The 18,159-nt window shown below is 35.3% G+C and overlaps 1 protein-coding gene across 1 annotated transcript in view; it reads left to right on the top strand.

The window, feature by feature from the left end:
* ADAMTS19 (ADAM metallopeptidase with thrombospondin type 1 motif, 19) overlaps positions 1-18,159 on the top strand; it is a gene marked incomplete at both ends in the record, with an annotated part of 46,390 nt that overhangs the window by 27,619 nt on the left and 612 nt on the right. The window contains one exon of the mRNA XM_008940058.1: positions 1,808-1,960. Coding sequence (XP_008938306.1) covers positions 1,808-1,960 — 153 coding nt within the window. The remainder of the gene's footprint in view (positions 1-1,807; positions 1,961-18,159) is intronic.

The raw sequence follows: 18,159 nt of genomic DNA, 5'->3' as shown, positions 1-18,159 counted from the left end.
TCAGCCTGATGATTTTCACGGTCCTCATACAATGATTTGGCAGAGAGATCAGGGACTAGGAAAACAAGCCATGGAGAACTACTACATTTTACCTAGTTGATGTCCTGGAACAGTTTTGTTTGGCCAGTTTTCAAGCACATATAATCAAGTATGTCCTAGCTGTAGCAGTGGGTAACTAGAGGTAAATAGAATTAAGGCTATCACTCATTCAGCTACCAGACTTTGGGTTGAGAGTGGGAAAATCTCTGATACAGTTCTGTAGCAAGGGATGTTGATCAGCAGATGGTTACTGCCATTCTGCTTCAGAGAGACTATGAAGACAGCTGCTTGCAAAGGACAGGTCCTGCCCATCCTCTCTTGTCTTGTCTCTTCTTCCAAGAACAGCAAAAGCAGAGGCCAGAAGGGCTTTTAATTTCACATACGGTGCATCCTGAAGCATTGCTGTAGCATGTAATTATTATTCAAAAAGCTCTATTAACTTAAGATCTTTTAATGTCCATGTCCATTTGACTTTCTTCTAAAAAGCTATACTTCTACTAAAAGTATTTACTGTGGGAAAAGAAGGGTGTTGTTATCATTGCCACCTGGGCAAGCTGAAGGGTTTATTTGGAGCTTCTCCCTTCACTGGAAGAGCAAAGGCAGTTATGATTGCCTCACATACCAGAAGCAGTGCTATGGGTACCTCTGGATTAAAAATACAAATAGCAGCTTCTGAATGTCAGTGCAGCCCCTTCTTTGAGTTCCTCTGCTCAGCAGAACCCCTTCATCCCCAAAACAAGAAAGAACTAAGACACAGGGAATGTTTTCACAAATGAAAAGTGGTTGCTAAGATAGAGATAAAAGAAGTAGATAGCACTAGTTTGGTACACAGAGGTTTATATATGCAAGGGCTGATTGAGAGAAGAATGGTATTCACTTACAGAGTTGTGAGAAAGAAATCTAGGTTGATTAGCTGGTTTGTTTTACTCTTGAGATGAGAAATAAGTAAGCATGTTTTTGTTGGAAGCAATAAATATGTTTTGAAGAGCGAGGTGTTTTCCCATGGCCATTCCTACTATCACCACTAAATGGGAAGCCAGCCATTACTGCTTCCTGCAGTTATAGTCAGCTTGGCAAAGGAGAGTTTTGATCTGCAAGCAGTAGGATGATCAAAAGCAGTGATAATGTTTTAAGAAGGAAATGGCATAATTTTTGGTAGTGCAAGTGGGAATGGTGAAAAAAACCTTTAGATTAAGACCTTTTGTGGAACTTGAAGGTAGTTTTCACATGCTACATATGCAGTGACTTTGAATTTTCAAATTCACTCTGGATTCTTGCAGTTTTGAAATATTTACTCTTCCATTTTAAGTTTTTTTGCCCTCCCATAAAAGTCCTATTAGAGACTAGCAGAGCTTTTCTGAGGTTGTTTTGTATCTTATGAACATTATTCAGATTTTCATTATGTTTATTTTCATTCATAGCACAAAGATTAACTTATATTTTCATTATAATATTTTGCATTCACTTCATCAAAAGTTTTAAGACTTTTTCTTCTCCAAAAGCCTAGTTTTGCCTTAAGCAAATGTTTTTTTGATCTAATTATATATATTTTATCTGAAAATGCAGCAGTTATTATTCTTCCCCTAAGGAACTTTTGTTCATTTTTTAGTTTTTAACAAATGCAGTGTCTAGGCAATTGAAGATTGGAAGCCAGGAAATCACTGACGTCTTGAGATATTGATGTCTGCCTGGCAGATGTCATTAGAAGGTGATAAAATGAGGTAACTATGGCTTTTGTAGGAACCTGAAAAACATCTTTTCCCCACAGTGCTCTGTAAAGTGTGGTAAGGGTGTACGGCATCGGACTGTGAGGTGCACCAATCCCCGCAAGAAATGTGTTTTGTCCACAAGACCTAAAGAAGCAGAGGACTGTGAGGACTATTCCAAATGCTACATCTGGAGAATGGGAGACTGGTCTAAGGTAAGGCATCCTTGATACTAGTGCCCCAGAGCATAATACATTTTGCAAGCTAAATACTTTGTAAGAGTTGCTTTTATCAGAATTGTATGAGTCTCTCAGCTGAGGGAACAATAAGGCTGAAAAAAAAAAAAAAAAACCCAAAGCATGTACTCACACTGAGACCATAGTGTAAATACTCAGAAATATGAAGAAAGCTTGAGATGAATTTTCAATATCATAAAATCTGGTATAAGTTGTTTTTTTTTTTCTCAGTAAGCAGGCAGACAACTCCAGAAACTGCAGCACACTCCAACCTCACAATGTGCACATATCTTTGTGTTTGCACATTTTATTCGTGTTTCCAGTAAGTTCCACCCTTCAGCCTTATAAGAAAGCATGTTTAGCCTATTTCCACACAGATCATTTACTATCTAGTAAGCATCTACTACCTTCCATTCTGAGCACTTGATGCAGTTGTCAATACATTATTTCTTGGCATATGGGTTTTAATTTCATTAAGGTGCATAAATGTAGGCCAAACTGTAACAGAAAGTACTCATTAGATCTGTGTTTGAGTTACTGGACTGGGATCTTGAACATCTGATTGTTTTGAGTATCCAAAACATGCTGAAATACTGAAATTGAACCTTTTCAAGGTTTTCTCTTGCCGCATCACAGACCACACTTTAGCAGATTTTATGGTTTTGTTTTTTTTCCTTGCTCCTCTTCATAACTTTGCATACGCTTCTAGTTTCAGTGCCTAACATTATTGCAACAGTTTTTAACTTGCTTGTATGGAGAAGTATTTAATGTATTTTTAGTTTTCTTTCATGTGATGTAACAGCTGGAAACAAGGACAAAAGCCAACAGTGTATGACTAGCCAGCCTTCCAAGAATTAGCAGCAAGTACTCTGTGGGCAACTAGTGTTTCATAGAATTCTGCTTGGGAGCTCCCATTTTATGTCAATGGGATACAAATTGTTACTATCACATTACTATTTGTTCCATATACTTTTTTGTTTTGTTTTTCACATTTAAAGGATAAAGGATAGTGTCAAATGTTGGGTTTTGGGAGTTTTTTACAGTGGTGATCATTTAAAATACTTGGAAATATATTGGAACAGCCTCAGAAAAACTAGAAGACAGCCCCCCTACTTTAGTTACTTCACAAGCCCAGAGTAGTATAACCATTTTTTAAGCAACAGAAGTGACTACCTTTCAGTAACAGGGTTACTTTTACAAGTGTTTGGCAATAAAGTTCAGTATTTGCATTTCCATGCCACAGAAGTGCAGTAGAAATCTGCATCATTTAGCACTAGCACCAGCAGGGAATAGACTATGGAGAAAAGACTGACCATCTGCTTTCTTAGTTGAAGCAGTCATTCAAATCAGGATTGCTGAGGCTGTGTGGGGATGCTCAGGCTGTTACACTGTGTTCCCAGTGCTCTCTGGAGAAATAACGACTTTGTTCTCTAATCCAGTACTTTTCACAAACATCCATGTCATAGATAAATGTAGAACTTCCTCCTGTTTAAAATTTACTGACTTTTTGTATGTTCTGCTTTCCTCCTACAGTCAAAGCTGTAACACTGTCATCTAAATTACACTTTAAACTTCAAAACTGGGAGATGAGGAAATATTTCACATGGCATTGACAAAATCTTTTGAACAGTTAACATACAGCCTGACTGTGACTTGTGCAGCTGAGATTTTCCAAGATTTATACCAAAAAATAGATACTTTAATTTCTCTACAGAGACATGAGTTCAATTTAAAATATACTTGGATTTCCTTTTTTTTTTTTTTTTTTCCCCTGTTACTACTCTGTTCCATTGCTAGAGTACATAGCAACATGAAGTCATGGCATACATATTAATATGTCTGCAATGGAGGAAAAACATTGACAGCTCAGATAAATGTTAATCTTTGCTCACTGTTTGTTTCTAACTCAGAGGTTTCATGCAGCCCCCTGTGTTCACTGTTTTTACTCTTTAGGATTGTTCTTGACATTGAAAGAAGGCTGTTCCTTTGAGCTGAGCCAAGTTCCCCCAAACTAATGCCAAGACTTGGCTTGAAAAATTTAAATGACGCTTCTCACACATTGAAACAAGATGCTTAATATGATCCTTCTTGGCTTTGCTTCTCCCCTTGAACTCTTAAGACATAATCTTAAATGAAGCTTATATTGCATTATTAGATAACACGATTAATATTTACAGTAGTGCTGTAATGGAGTTAGCTTCTTTGAGATTCAGTCACACAAAGCTCAGACAATTCTTCTGCTCAATGCTTTAACAGTAATCTTAGAATCATAGAATCATTAAGGTTGGAAAAGACCTCTAAGATCATCAAGTCCAACCATCACCCAACTCCACCATGACCACTAAAGCATGGAAAATCTGACCAAAGTTGCAAGCTCTGCTTGGTCAATATACACATCAATCCTTCTAAAATTCTGACTTGATTTAAAAGTATGATGCATAACCTGGTCTGTATGCAGCACTAAACTCTGTAATAGCTCTTAAATCAGGAAGGTGGGTCAATGTGCTAAACACAGCTGTTCTTAACATCAGCTGGACTCCATGCCTCCCCTTGTGAAGAGAATTAGTATGATGAGAAAGCAAAGAATAAAGGCTCAAATTGAGCTTCTGGAGCCAGCACCTAGCAACTTCGTTAATTACATTGTCTTTTCTGATGGAGTGCTGTCCTTAACCATGTAAAAGTTAAATTTGCATGAGGAAGGCTCATAGATACTATAGCATCAGGTGAGGTAAGACTTGCAGCAGTGTCCTTCACTAAGCTACCCACTGCTACCCATTTCAAGACTATAGGGTCATGCTTGGAGCAATTAATTATCTAAGAATAAACAAGTAGGCAGGGGAGAAGTGAAATTAAATGCAGAAGAATTGCATGTTTGCACATTTACCTGGCTTACTAGAGGCATTCATGTCATTGCAGAAGTCACTCATAGAATCATAGAATGTTTGGGTTGGAAGGGTCCTCCAAAGATCATCTAGTCCAACCCCCCCTGGATTCTCAAAAAAAACCCTTAAAAGTCAACAGCATAAGGTACTCAAAGGGCAGGTCAGGGTACTTTATATAAGAAGCTCTGTATATTTTTTTACTGTTATCTCCAATCTTCAGAATATTGGTGGAAACAATGAAACATGAGAAGCAGATTGAATTTTGAAAGGGTAATTTGGAGAATGGGTTTTGAAAATAATAATTAAAACCATAAGTTTTATATTATATTTGACCAGAAACTTTTGGAAACATTCAGCAAGGGGATAATAGGATCAAACACTGGAAAACAGTAGTTTTTAGGGCTACTTGTAAGATGAAAATATATAAAGTATATGTGTATATGAGACCAGAGAAGATAATATGGTATAAGTTCAGCAGAAATGGGTTTGTGTGTGTGTGTGTGCACACATGTGAAAACAGAGAAAAAAAAATTATTTTTTGCCCATTATTCAGTCCCATGAGACTTTCAGCCTTTACACTTTTTGCTTAAAGATTTAAACAATACCTAAATTTCCACAGCAATGGACTCAACTGCTTTTGTCTCCTTCAGTTAAAAACCATAGAATTTGGATCATATTAATGTTACAATTTTACTGACAAGGTAACTAGCCTTGGTTTTATTGTCTAGATCCCCATCCAAAACTGTTACCTTCTTTAGATTCCAAGAACAGAACAGTGATAGCCATGAGTCAAAATATGGCAGTATTAATAGATTTATGGACAAAGAAATGATGTGACTTTTGTGAAATAATGGAAGTCAGAATAATACAGGCATCACGTTAATAACTTTTATATTGAGTCAATACGGTTAGTTTCATTCAGAAATGAAGTATGAGTAAATCATATGGAAATGTCAATATAATGAAATGAGAATGGGGAGTTTTTTGACTTCATAACAATCATGTAATATTAATATCAATTGTTTCATGTAAAGTTTTTTTTTATAGATCCATGTACTGTAGTATATACATTCCCTTCAACATGTAAACAAGTGGGTGCCCATTCTCTTGGAGTACAAGAAATGGTACGATGCAAAAAGTCAGGGTTCAGAAGGGGAACAACCCATATCACTAGAAGAGGATGCTTGGGAGACAGCAGGATGTAGCAGAGGCAATAGAGCCCCATGCTTATGCAGGGCTGTAGGTACAGTGTTGTTACATAATGTACAGCAGACCTCAGGGTGCCATCTGAAAGAGTGGTATGGGAAAAGAAGAGACTAGCTTCCACAGTCACTGTTCTTGCCTGTCTGAAAAAGAAAAGGGTATCATCAATGGGTTCAGCAATTTTTAAACTTGTTTTGGACTTTGAAGAGTGGTTTTCAGGGAGGCATGCTGAGATATATGCTAAGGACACAAACTGAAAAAATTAACTTCTAAGTCACCTTCATAAATATTAACAGTTAAAGGAAGCCTGGGAATTTTCAGGAGAAAAGGAGATCTAAAATATACCTGAATAATTTGGGGTTCTCTTAATCCCTGGTAGTGGAAATAAAATTCTAAAAATGCTGCTAAGATAGATAATCAAGAACTTTATAAATAAGTAACATTTTCTTCCACATATGCCCAGCAATATTGCAGAAATGAAAGTTTTTAGTCTAAATCTGCACTCATAGACCTTGAACCTTTGGGCAGCTTTACAAATGTTCTGGGTGCTCCTTTCCAGCTATATAATTTGTGGTTCTACCTCCAGCATGAAACCACAGATAAAATCAAAGCAGTCTGCCTGCTATTTGCCTTATCAGTGTTTGGCACTCCTTAAAATTGGCAGCTGTGATTGACTGGATTTTAGCTTACAGGTGAGAGAAAGATGTGTCTGTATTATGAGAGCAGACTTTTATTTCAAGTGAAGCAGCAATTGCTCTGTCAGTTGGCATAAATTTAAAAAACTTTCCATTATACAATGTAGCCCATTTTACCTTAAGTTTAACAGGCTGCAAGTATCCATGCTGTAAACATGATCTCTATTTTTCTGTTTTGTATTGTTGACAACTAACAGTCCCTTTTCTTTCTGTAATTACCTTCTGTACTGGTAGCTTGTGTAGCTGTTTACTGAGTTGTCAGATTTGGCAATCTGGCGTTGTCCAAAAGGATAAATAGCTAGAATACATATTTTAGTATCATACTCGGTTCAGACATGAAGGGGATCCACTGAGCTTTGTGATCAGATACCTTTCTTTCCATACAAATGACTATGTGAAGAAATTACTCCTCCCACAGCCTTACTGGGAAGAGACAATGTGGGTGTGTGGCAGCCTGGAAAGTGCTGATATTGTCTGTTAGCATAAATGACCCTTTTTAGCTGTGATGAGCAGAGTCACAATCAAGCCTGCATGTGTCAGATTTCCAAGATGCTAATTTATAAATTCTTTTTTTTTTTTATTTCATTTTAAAAATCATCTTTGACTATACATGAGGTAAAATAAAATGGAATGTATGGAAAGGTAGAATATTTTTCAAGCATTTTCTAAATTTAAAAATTGATTGCTTCAGCTTCCAAAAATCACACTGAAATGTTTTCATGAGAATTGGATTGGTCAAACAAGATACTGTCAACTGGATAAGTTCTTGGAGTAGCTTTTTTTAGACCAACTAGGTGAAAATCTCCTTGAAATTTTACAGAGTAATACAAAAATATGGCTTCAAGGAGAAAGTTTGGTTAAACTGTTAAATACCATGGCTTTTAGTGAATGTCTTCACAAAGAGAAAATCATACATGTATATTTTTGTTGCTACATTAAACTTTGATCTTGAATCTTATTTTTAAAAAGGAGATGGGGATTACCTTGAAGTGAAACAAATTAAATTAGAAATTAGAAAACTAGAATTTGTGGGGAGAATTAAAAAAAAAAAAAAAAAAGTAGCCAACCAAAAAGCATGCCTTAGCTATAATTATTAGAGGTTGAAGTACAAGTAGGATACTTTTGAATAACTGTTAAGTGTTTCTACTGCAGAGAAGATAGCAGGAAACCACTTGCTTATGCTGAGTCTTGCTCAGTGCTGTCTTTCAAGATTTGAATGTTGTGATCTCTTGAGGCAAACAAGGTCCAGTGAAGTTCACACCTAGAAGGAGATAAGTCATCAGCTACAAAGGCAGAAGTAGGCAGAAAAGTTAAATTTTTAACATTCTACTACACAAGCATTACAATGCAGAACTTTATAGCCCAACTAGCAGGACATGTTTCCCAGAGTTCTCTTCTAAATGAGAGAAGTTACACTGAGCATTCCTTCAGTGTCCTTGTGCTGACACTAATTCTTGCCTGATCAGGCTCAGTCTAAAAAGATTATTCTTAACAAGATTGTAAGATAGGGACTGCACTGACCATCATAATTTCAGTGTCCCAAGGAGTTATGCTGAATTTATGTGCAAAAAATACCATCATGTAACATAACAAGCAAGTAAGAAAGAATCTAATGGAATTAGAAGCAACATCAGAGCACAAAAGGGTGGACAGGGCAAATGAGCAGCAACTTGTTTTATCTTCTCAGAATTTCACTTAGTTGAAGTGAATATGTTGTTTATGTTCATCCCATTCTATGTAAGGTTCTCCTGTCTTTTTACAGTAACTGATCATCTACCTGAGTCTACATCATAAGACTATCTCAGTGTACAAATTGGTAAACAATGCAGTTTGTCTGACTTTTCATGGCTGGTCCCACAGTTTGGAGAACACCAGTTCCCTGACATTTTGAAGCAAATGGTTATTTTGTCTTTTTAGTGTAGGCTTTTGCTGCATGTTCTTTACTCTAATTTCTGTCTTAATGTTCTTTTTTGCTTTTGCTTAGTGATACACACTGGGCGAATCACTTCGCTAGTCAGTTCATGATAATGACTTAATTTTTTTTTCTGTGATAACTGACAAGTTATTCCAAAGTTGTCAATGTGTGCAGGAAAATTCAATTGCTTAATCCAGTGCAGAGACTTTTTGCTTGGTGTATATCTATGTCTAAGATCATCTCTTTCTCTTTCCAAATGTTTTCCACAGCATCTCTGACTGTATAATCTGCCAACATGTAACTCATTTAGCTGGTTCATTTAGGTTCTTTTAGAATTTATGTAATCCTTGTGCTCTTTTGGGACCTGATTGATTTTTATGTGTTGGAAAACATGCTTCTTTTTTTTTTTTTTAACCTTCCATGCAGTTAATATAGATAATACTGCTTCAGGTGTTCATTCTTGCAATAAACCTGATCTTTTCTTAGATCATTGTTATTTTGCTTCAATTTGTGTGATTATCACCTTTTATTTTTTTCTAACTTTTTTTTTTTTTTAAATTTTGTGTTTTACTATTTTTCTGAATATACTTAAAAAATATAAGTGATAACTAATTCTTGAAAACTTCTTTTGAATTAATTGTTTCAAATTAAAGCATGTGATTTCTGACTGGCATGACAGGAGCAGAGTAGCTAGTTAACATTATCCATTTACCAGTTTTAAGGAATTACAGGCAATCTCAGAAATTTTTAAATGCTCTTAAGGTTCACTTTTCTGCTTTATCTGTGCTGTCTAAGGCTTTTGTTTATAGATTTATGTTTAATCTCCAGGGTTACCTCATCTAATCTTGCCACAAATGCTTCCAATAATGTTGACACAAAACAGAGTTCACCCAAAAGTGATGATTTTTCTTTGGTAAGTTTATCACAGGTTCACAACAACTCAGGTCATCGTTGTATCTCCTGGCACTTTGATAGCTCCCTCAGGACAGTTGTGCTTTTAGGTGACCTCATTATAAATAATTGTTAGACTTCAGTATGGTTTTCCTATTAATAAAGCAGTTACAGTAATTTTCTGGAAATCCATTTTCTTCCAGTGAAGAATGTTTTTAGACATTTTGAAAAGAGAATTAACTGGTGGAAGTTTTATTGTTAGTTGTAAGTTATTTTTCTGCTGCATTTTTTCAGTTTCTCTTTTAAGGTTTTCATTTCAAAAGTAATGACTGGTGTGTGGGATCATGGTATTTCAGCTAAAAAAAAAAAAAAGTCCGTAGGCTTCATAACCTCAAATCTCAGTTTGTTGTGTTTCGTTGCATTTTGTTGTTAATATCTTTCATACCCATTTAGTTGTTAACCAGCTAGCACTTCAGAACTTTATGATTTAGAATTCAGTAGATACAGTGAGTGGAAGTAAAGTCATTGTTAGGGATCAACTTGTTCACGTAAAACACTACTGGGAAAACTTGAGAATGCTACATAGTGTGATGCTATTTAAAGAAATTGTTTACTTTATGTGGTACAAAACAGCTTTTTGACATATGTGTCTGTGATTTCTGAAGAGCAGAGAGATGAAATAGTAGAAATTTTGGATCAAGGGGTTTATTGTAGGATTTTTTTTTTTGCCTTACTATGAAATTTCTTTTATGTCCTTATTGGCTTTTTTGAATTGTCTTTTCATTAGAAATGCCATAATCCATTAATTACATTTTTGTGCTGATGAGCTGTGCTTTTCCCTGGATGGTTTTCCACAGAGTAGCAGGCCAGAACTGTGATATATGCTAACATTAAATTATATACTTAAAGGCTAATATTTCAAACGCTTTTTAAGAGTTCATTTTCATCAGTCCAGAATGACACACTCCAATTAATTTCATCAGAAAAACAGAAGTAATTATGAGATCTCATATAATATGTACAGTAATCATATAACTGCTTCCAGATTCTTGTTTGTGTGTTTGATAGTTATAATCAATGGAAAGCCTTCTTCTGCCAAAACCAACATGAAATGAAATCTCAGATATGAAAGTGTGAGAAATAATAAAGTCTTATTCATCACTAAGCAGTAATGGCAGTAACATATACAGTATGCCATATAAAGGATTTTTAATAAAGTGTTGGCAGTATAATAGTGAGTCTAATCCACTGTGTGAATCCTTTTACAGAGTTACATCTGTACAACCAGTTCTGTTACATGCCTGTAAAGAATAACTGTCTCCTTCGAGTTTCTTCGCCGACTTTCTTTAAAAGGAGCATACAGCCCTAGGCAAACCTTTGGTATCTTTAGAATTGATAAAATATCCATAAAGACATTGAAAACAAGCCCGAGTTCTGTAAAATTGCTCTTGACTGGAGTTCTTTGTTTCTTTGTCTGGAGTGTAAAGATCCTAAAGAAACGGTGCTCATACAATTTGCTTTCACTTCCCTTATCATAGAATGTCACAACCATCACAGATCTGTTTTATCAAAAAAATTAAGTTGACTATTTGGTTTTAACTTTTTATCTGTATTACCTGTAGATACCATGGAGGAGAAACACAGTTTACAGAATTGGGAAAATAAAAGCTAAGGCATCACGTTACTGAGAAGCATGGAAATAATTTTATAGATGCCCTATAATCTACAAATTGTAATGGTCTTCAGTCAATGGAGACAGTATATCACATTTAAGCAGAGACACACATTTTGCTGGGCACCTTTACCTGAAAAAAATGAGGTAATAAAGTGGGATGAAACTGTTGACTTGAGTTTTCAATCAGTTGCATAACTTTTTTTAATAGAAAAGTCAAGCTTACTCAGTTTAAAAAATGTTCTTTGAGGATATATTTATATGTTATCAGTAGGTCTGAACACCTTCACTCTTTACTGTAGAATACTGCAGTCATATAGAATGCTGATGTGTAGTTAATCATTTGTCGACATTCACCAACTTATTTTTGTGAAATCTACCTTTGTTGTGATGTCCAATATTATTGAGCTATGTGTCTAAGGTTCTAAATATGGATAAATTATTTTTCAGGTGAAATATGTTTAAAATGGTCTTAAAACTGGAATGCCTTTTTGTGTTAAATATAAATGTATAGAAAGTATAAATAAAAAATTGAAAATTATGTGAAAGTAAGGTACATCTGGAGCATATAGAGAAATGTGGCTTTCTACATCTATTTTTCAATTTTTATCCATGCTTTGACCTAGATCATTAATGATAAGAGAAAAATACTGACAGCTTCCTTTTTGAAATGAGCAGCTATAATACTGTCTTGTCTTTATGACTCCAGATTGTCATACATGGAATTTTGCAGCTTAATGCTGAAGTTTAGTCTTCACTTTAAAATATTGTGGAATGTAAATCTTAGTTGTTTTTTGTTTTGTTTTGATTTTAATAATAATACAATCATGATCAGATTTCTGTTTGTGGAGGAAAGAAAAATCTTCATGATAAGAACTTTTAAGTCAGTTTAAAGCTGGTGGAAGAATCTACCAGAAAAACAAAACAAAACAAAAACAAAGAAACAAACAAACAAAAAACTCTTCCCTTTTGCCTTTTTCTGGTTCCAGAGAAAACTCTTTAGTCATGTAAGAAATTTTCCCTTTAAAATTCATGGTCTTTGCACAGTCCATTCTGAAATTTATTACAGTATCAGCCTTCCCCAAGCTTGAAGAGATCCTTGTCCCACAAGTACTTCTCTAAGTGAGCTTCCTAAATGAACTAGTAAGTCTTACTATCCTTGCAAAATAAACTAGTTTCCCTAGGATAATCAGGATTTTTAAAGCATTAAGTGGGTGGCTGTGTTTCATTAGTTCATCCAAGAAAGAATGGAACTGAACCTGCGTTTCAAATATAGACAAAGAATTTGCTACTTCCAAGCTGAATTAGTGAGTCTGTTAAGACTGAAGCTTACCAAACTGCAGTATGGATTCAGAGTAAATGAGTAATGATAATTTCAAATACAAACTGTTATATACTGTCCTAGAAAAAATAATTTGGTTTTTTTGTTGTTTCATTAATAATCATATTATGCAAAATTGTATTTGATTTTCCTCCACCAAATTTTATTTGTGAAGGCAGTTTAGCATCATCCACGAAACAATGAAATCACTCTGCACGAGAAGCTAACAGGCATTTTTTTTAATTTTTATTTTTTTTAAAAAAGGGAAAGATTAGAGAAAGGCCTATATTTTTGAGATTAAGTGGTGGGGGTTTCCTCCATAGGAACCCTATCTCTAGACCAGCTTGGAGCCCAACTCTAGCCTAGGTGAGCTGGGGCTCTGTCTGTCTGACTTCAAAATGACATCTCTTTGGAAGAGTTATCCAGTGATAATTCTTACTCTAGAAAGAAGAACTAGAAAGAAAAGAAGAAAAAAAAAAAAATAAAGGGGTGAGGGGACAACATAAATGCAAAAATAATGGAGAAAATAAAAATAGAATAAATAAGGACAATTAAAACTTGCTAAACTTAGGAGAGACCAATACCAGATTTTTTTCACCTAAACTCAGTGCAAGTTCTGAATTTTAAATTTGATATTCACATATAGAGGTGTTGGGTGTGTCAGATGTGTGAGTCAGAAAGACCTTCCTGGAAATGATGCATGGGAGAACTCAGACTCCATCTTATGTTTGGATCCATTAGTCCCTTGTTTTGTATTAGTTACACTATTCACGAATGCCTTTATTTAAAAAAAAAAAAAAAAAGAAAAAAAAGAAAGTTCTTAAATAAGCTACAGGTTATTTACTCTACTTAGGTAATCTTTAAGAATATTGCTTAACTCAGTTTAAAGTCTTTGTTGGAAACAAATGCACCACTCTATCTAGTGCCTGCATTCAAAAGCAGACTTCATAAAAGATTGTGGGCATGTCAGCAAATATGAATGCTGTTGCTAATTCTGTTGCTTTCCTTGTTTCACACTCACTTTATCAGAATATTGAAACCAATTAAATGCTGGAACTGATGAACCTGTACATAAATGATTAGGAATGCTCTGCTAATAATTTCCATTAGAACTCATCACTGAGTTTCCTTATGGCCACATTACTCTCCACTCTGAATGCTGCTTATACTTGTAAAAACCTATTATTGAGTAATCCATTTATTCTTGAAAATAGATTGTCAAAGTTGATTCTATTAATACTATCACAGACTGAGTTTTTCACTGTGGATTATCAGCCTCTGCAGTGATAGCCTGTTGTCTTGGGAGAAAGATACATCTTGACTGTTACTGTTTGCCAGTGACAATTTTTCCCTTAATTTAGGAATTCCTGCTTCTTATGAAAGCCAGCTGGAAGCGGCTAACACATTACAGCACCTTCCTCAGTTTTTGGCCTTGGGAATATGTATTCTCTCCAGAATACATATCTTTGGCAGGAAACAGAAAGAAGGAATCTTGGGTAATGGATGTGCATGCCAAGTGTAAGGATTGTTATATTTTACGCCTAGGTTTCTGTCCTTGAAATTATGTCTAAAAGAAGTTCAAAAGTAGGACAAAATTCAAACAGGGTGGGTAGATTTTATTTGAAAGAAAGAAAAACTTTCAAAAATAATAGCTGTTAACTATATTTACCCAGGAATTTTTTGTAATCTTTGACAGGAATGTTTTACATGTCTTGCTGCTTGAATGGTTTTACAGTACCTTTAGGACTGTGTCCAAAATGCACAGATTAACAGCCACATAAAAAATCTCTGGCTGCGTATGGGAACATTTAGTCTAAACTTACAAACACAGTTGTCCTATGGGAATTTTTCCTAATCAGATACATGGCCTTAAAGTGTAGGTCATCTGAACAGTCAGAAGTAAAATGTAATTAACCACCACAAAAATATAGTATGTGCAGTAGTGACATGGAGAGGAAGAAGTGTTATAGAAAAGTATTCTTTGTTCACTCATAATAAAGGCTGTGAGTTGACATTGATCTGAGATCTGCTGAACTGATGCAAGTTGCTACAGTGCTTGACATTGGGCATTTTCTGTAAATTTTATATATAAACTTTACATTAATATCTATATTTATATATAAAATGACAGGAAATCCAAGCAGTTTTGGCAGATAGATTACTTTCTGATTAAATTCACTGCTTAATGTGTAAAGGTATTTTTTTGTTTCGTATAAGTTGAAAGCTTTGTTACGATTTTAAACTTGGAAACACAAGAAGTAGACAGAAGCTATGCAGCTTTAGCTACATACCACAAGTGCTACCTAAAATGTCACAGCTGCACATCCAGTTAGAGGTATTTGCCTTGAGCTGAATATTTTCATTGAGATAAATCAAAAAGCAAAGCAAGCTTAGGATACAGTCTTGGAAGAGTCTGATTCAGCTAGAATGTACACATGTGCAGTAAAACGAGTACCAAAATGAGGGTCAGAGCCATTGCTCTGGGTTGCATCTAGCTGTTCTGCAGAAATTGAGATGTCTCCTACTGAAACTGGACCAAGTCAATACCTTTGCAGAGTGAAAAAGAAAAATATTATGGATGCCTTTTATCCTCCAGTATTCAGTGACTGCTCTCCGTTCTACCAGCAGCTGGCTGGTGTGTATGCAGCACAAATTCAGGTTTAAGACCACTTCATAAAGACAAACAGAAATTGCTGTTCACCTGTGTAGCTAGCAGATACACTGCTAAACGCCGCACCTGATGTATGTTTTCCCTATTCTATACTACTTTGAATGTGACATAATACAGATATGGTAAAAAGTTATCATTTTTTTTTGGCTTCCACTCAACAGAGTTGTTAACTCTGAAGTCAGACATTGCTGATGATGATAGTGTGTGATCAGGGAAGAGCACTATCAGATCCCTGGTTGATTTTAAAACACTAGTAGTTTGGAAAAACCTCTCTACTTGTAAACTGATGAGATTGGGTTTGGAAGGTTTGGATCCTAAATCAGTGTTGTAGTCCTGCCTCTTCACAGTTTTCCCCAAACATCTTACAGCATTTAATAAAAAATATCATTTTTAAAAAATAAGAATAAATACAAAGTTAAAAATTAGTGCATTTCTACGAAAAGAAGATAAGAAGAAGGCAAATTTCTGCTCCTGCTTTACACGTATTTCCTATATAACATGACACATTTTATTTTACCATCCTTTAGAGTCAATTTCTTCCTCTGAAGTTTGAATGTTAATAAGTAGGCCATGCAAGACTAAAATTAATTATTTGCAAGATGTATCTTTGGATAGAAAACTGCATTGTAATATTTCATAATGCTCTTTGAAGTGTATCACAAGTCCAGTAGTAGCTCAGTCATTAAAGGGGAGTTAATTCACCAATTAAGATTTTAATGACAAAATCTTGCCAAATTCTGCACAGAAGGGCCTACACACTGATTAGCCAAGAGCGATCTCTCTGCTGGTTGCAATCACAAGAAGCTTCAGGCTAGAGCTCATTCGATACAACAAAAATGTGATTGCTGCCAGAGTGCTCTCCAGAAAGGCACCTGCATACATGGATTGTATTGGGTGTACAGATTGCAGTATCAATTAGCAGATAAACCACTGGAGCCCATTTTGTCAGCAGAAGTCCAGTGTTTTCTAATTCCATTCTCCCCTCTAGCAGTTCAGATGACTAGGTGACACCTACTCATTTTAGGATAATCAAAGTTTGGTAGATTTTTAGGAGATCTTATGTACCAAATCCACCTGCCTGTCTTCTTCTCTGCAGCTGATAAGAGAAGATACATACATACTACAAACTCACATATTTTGATTTATAAACATCCAACTGTTTTACCAAAGGGAAAAAAATACAATTCTCTGCACAGAATTACTGTAAATAAAGATCATTGTGATACACTTTAAAGATTATCTTCATCATATTACCTTTATCACTCCTTCATTCTCAAGTTTGGGTTTTTTTTTGCTGTTGCTAGCTTTCATTTGGTTTGGTCTGGTTTAATATTGCTATTCCATTATCTCACTTGCTAGTTCATTAAAATATTCCAAAGTGAAACCTCTCTGAAATTATGGTGAGAGGAATGCAAGAAGTGGCTGGAATTTTGTCAAGATTAAAATCGTCTGGCTGCTATTGGTGATTAAATTGGCGTATGTATATATATGATTCTACATGTTTACCATGTGCATAATGTTGGCTATTATAGGAAGTCAGATTATTTTTATCTGCACAGGGAAAAGGCAGTGAATTCAGGAAAAGGAACTCTGTTGGGAGGCTTTTTCCCATGCAATTTAAAAGCAATATACTAAATTCAATGCTGGTGGCAGACTTCTACTTAGAAAAGACTTCAATAGTATCTGGACTCCCTCCTGTACGCAGCATATATGTAAACAAATTCGTATGTTAAGCCATGGTTGCTAGTGAATTAAAAATTATGTATTCATAATTGATTATCTTTCCATACCTTGGCTTATGCAGGCTGTATCTGATTAATTTTGCAAGAAATTATAGTTCTTTAATGACTTTATGGAGTTACTCCTGATAAACATCCCGGAGAGTGGAAGCAAAATCAAGTCCATTTGTTGCCCCTATACAATGATTTCATGTGGTTGCAAGTTGAAGTATCCTTTGGGCCTTGTTCAATCCCTTGTGAAAACAGCCTTCAAGTGAATATCCTAATCTCTTGTACCTCTTTCGGAGCCTCATGAGTCCAAGAGAAGTGATACTTATTTCTTTTGATGTACATATTTGGGTGCAAGCCCTCTATTTCCTATTTGGCATGTGTAAATCTTTTTCAGATTAACAGTCTCTTAAAATGTCACTCAAAAGCACATAGATAACGAAACTAAAGGGTAAAATCCCCTATATTGAAAATTTATTCTTTCTTTGCAGAAAACTATATTTCGCCATCTCCATCTTGAGGCAGGGTGGTTGGGAAGCCTCTTGCTATAGCATCCTCTCCTTTTATTTCTCTCTCATTTTGATATTTTTTCAGCTTGAAGCTGCCCAAGGAAAAGTATTCTGAATGTTTAGGTAATTAAGATGTTTTACAATAAAAATATTTCAAGATTATGTAGATGATAGTGACGTACATTTTCAGTGCCCATATTATTTGTTGCAATAAATATTTGAGGATGTCCTCTTTTAAATTTTTCCAAAACTTAATGAAATTTTTGGGGACTTGAGTCAAAATCATTAGCAGGTAGGAGCAAATTGCAATATATATATACTTTTAAATTAATTTATAGTTAAAGCGGTAGAATATATATCACTGAACACAAAATTAATTCAAGCCCTGTGAAATTTTGTTCACAAAAAGCCGGCGAAGGGGAAAGCATGCATTTTGTTGGTTTGGAATAGGTTTGTTTGCATCTGTATATCACTGCCCAATTTTTCATTCTATTCTGTTGTGTTACTGTGATAGACGTAGAACGTTACCATCATTGCAGTGCTCAGCTCTTTCATTTTCTTATAATTCTCTGTGGCAACAATGTGGCAAGGCTGATTAAAGGCCAGGCATCTGGCGTCATGTGTGTTTCATCTGTGGGGCACACATGAAAACTTGGAGGTGTGGCACAAAGACAGGAGGAATACACTCTGCT

Source organism: Merops nubicus, unplaced genomic scaffold (genome assembly GCF_000691845.1).
Source record: "Merops nubicus isolate BGI_N331 unplaced genomic scaffold, ASM69184v1 scaffold15205, whole genome shotgun sequence".
Taxonomy (NCBI): Eukaryota; Metazoa; Chordata; class Aves; order Coraciiformes; family Meropidae; genus Merops; species Merops nubicus.
The sequence above is the reverse complement of the archived record's forward strand: the minus strand, read 5'-3'. Positions and strand labels throughout refer to the sequence as shown.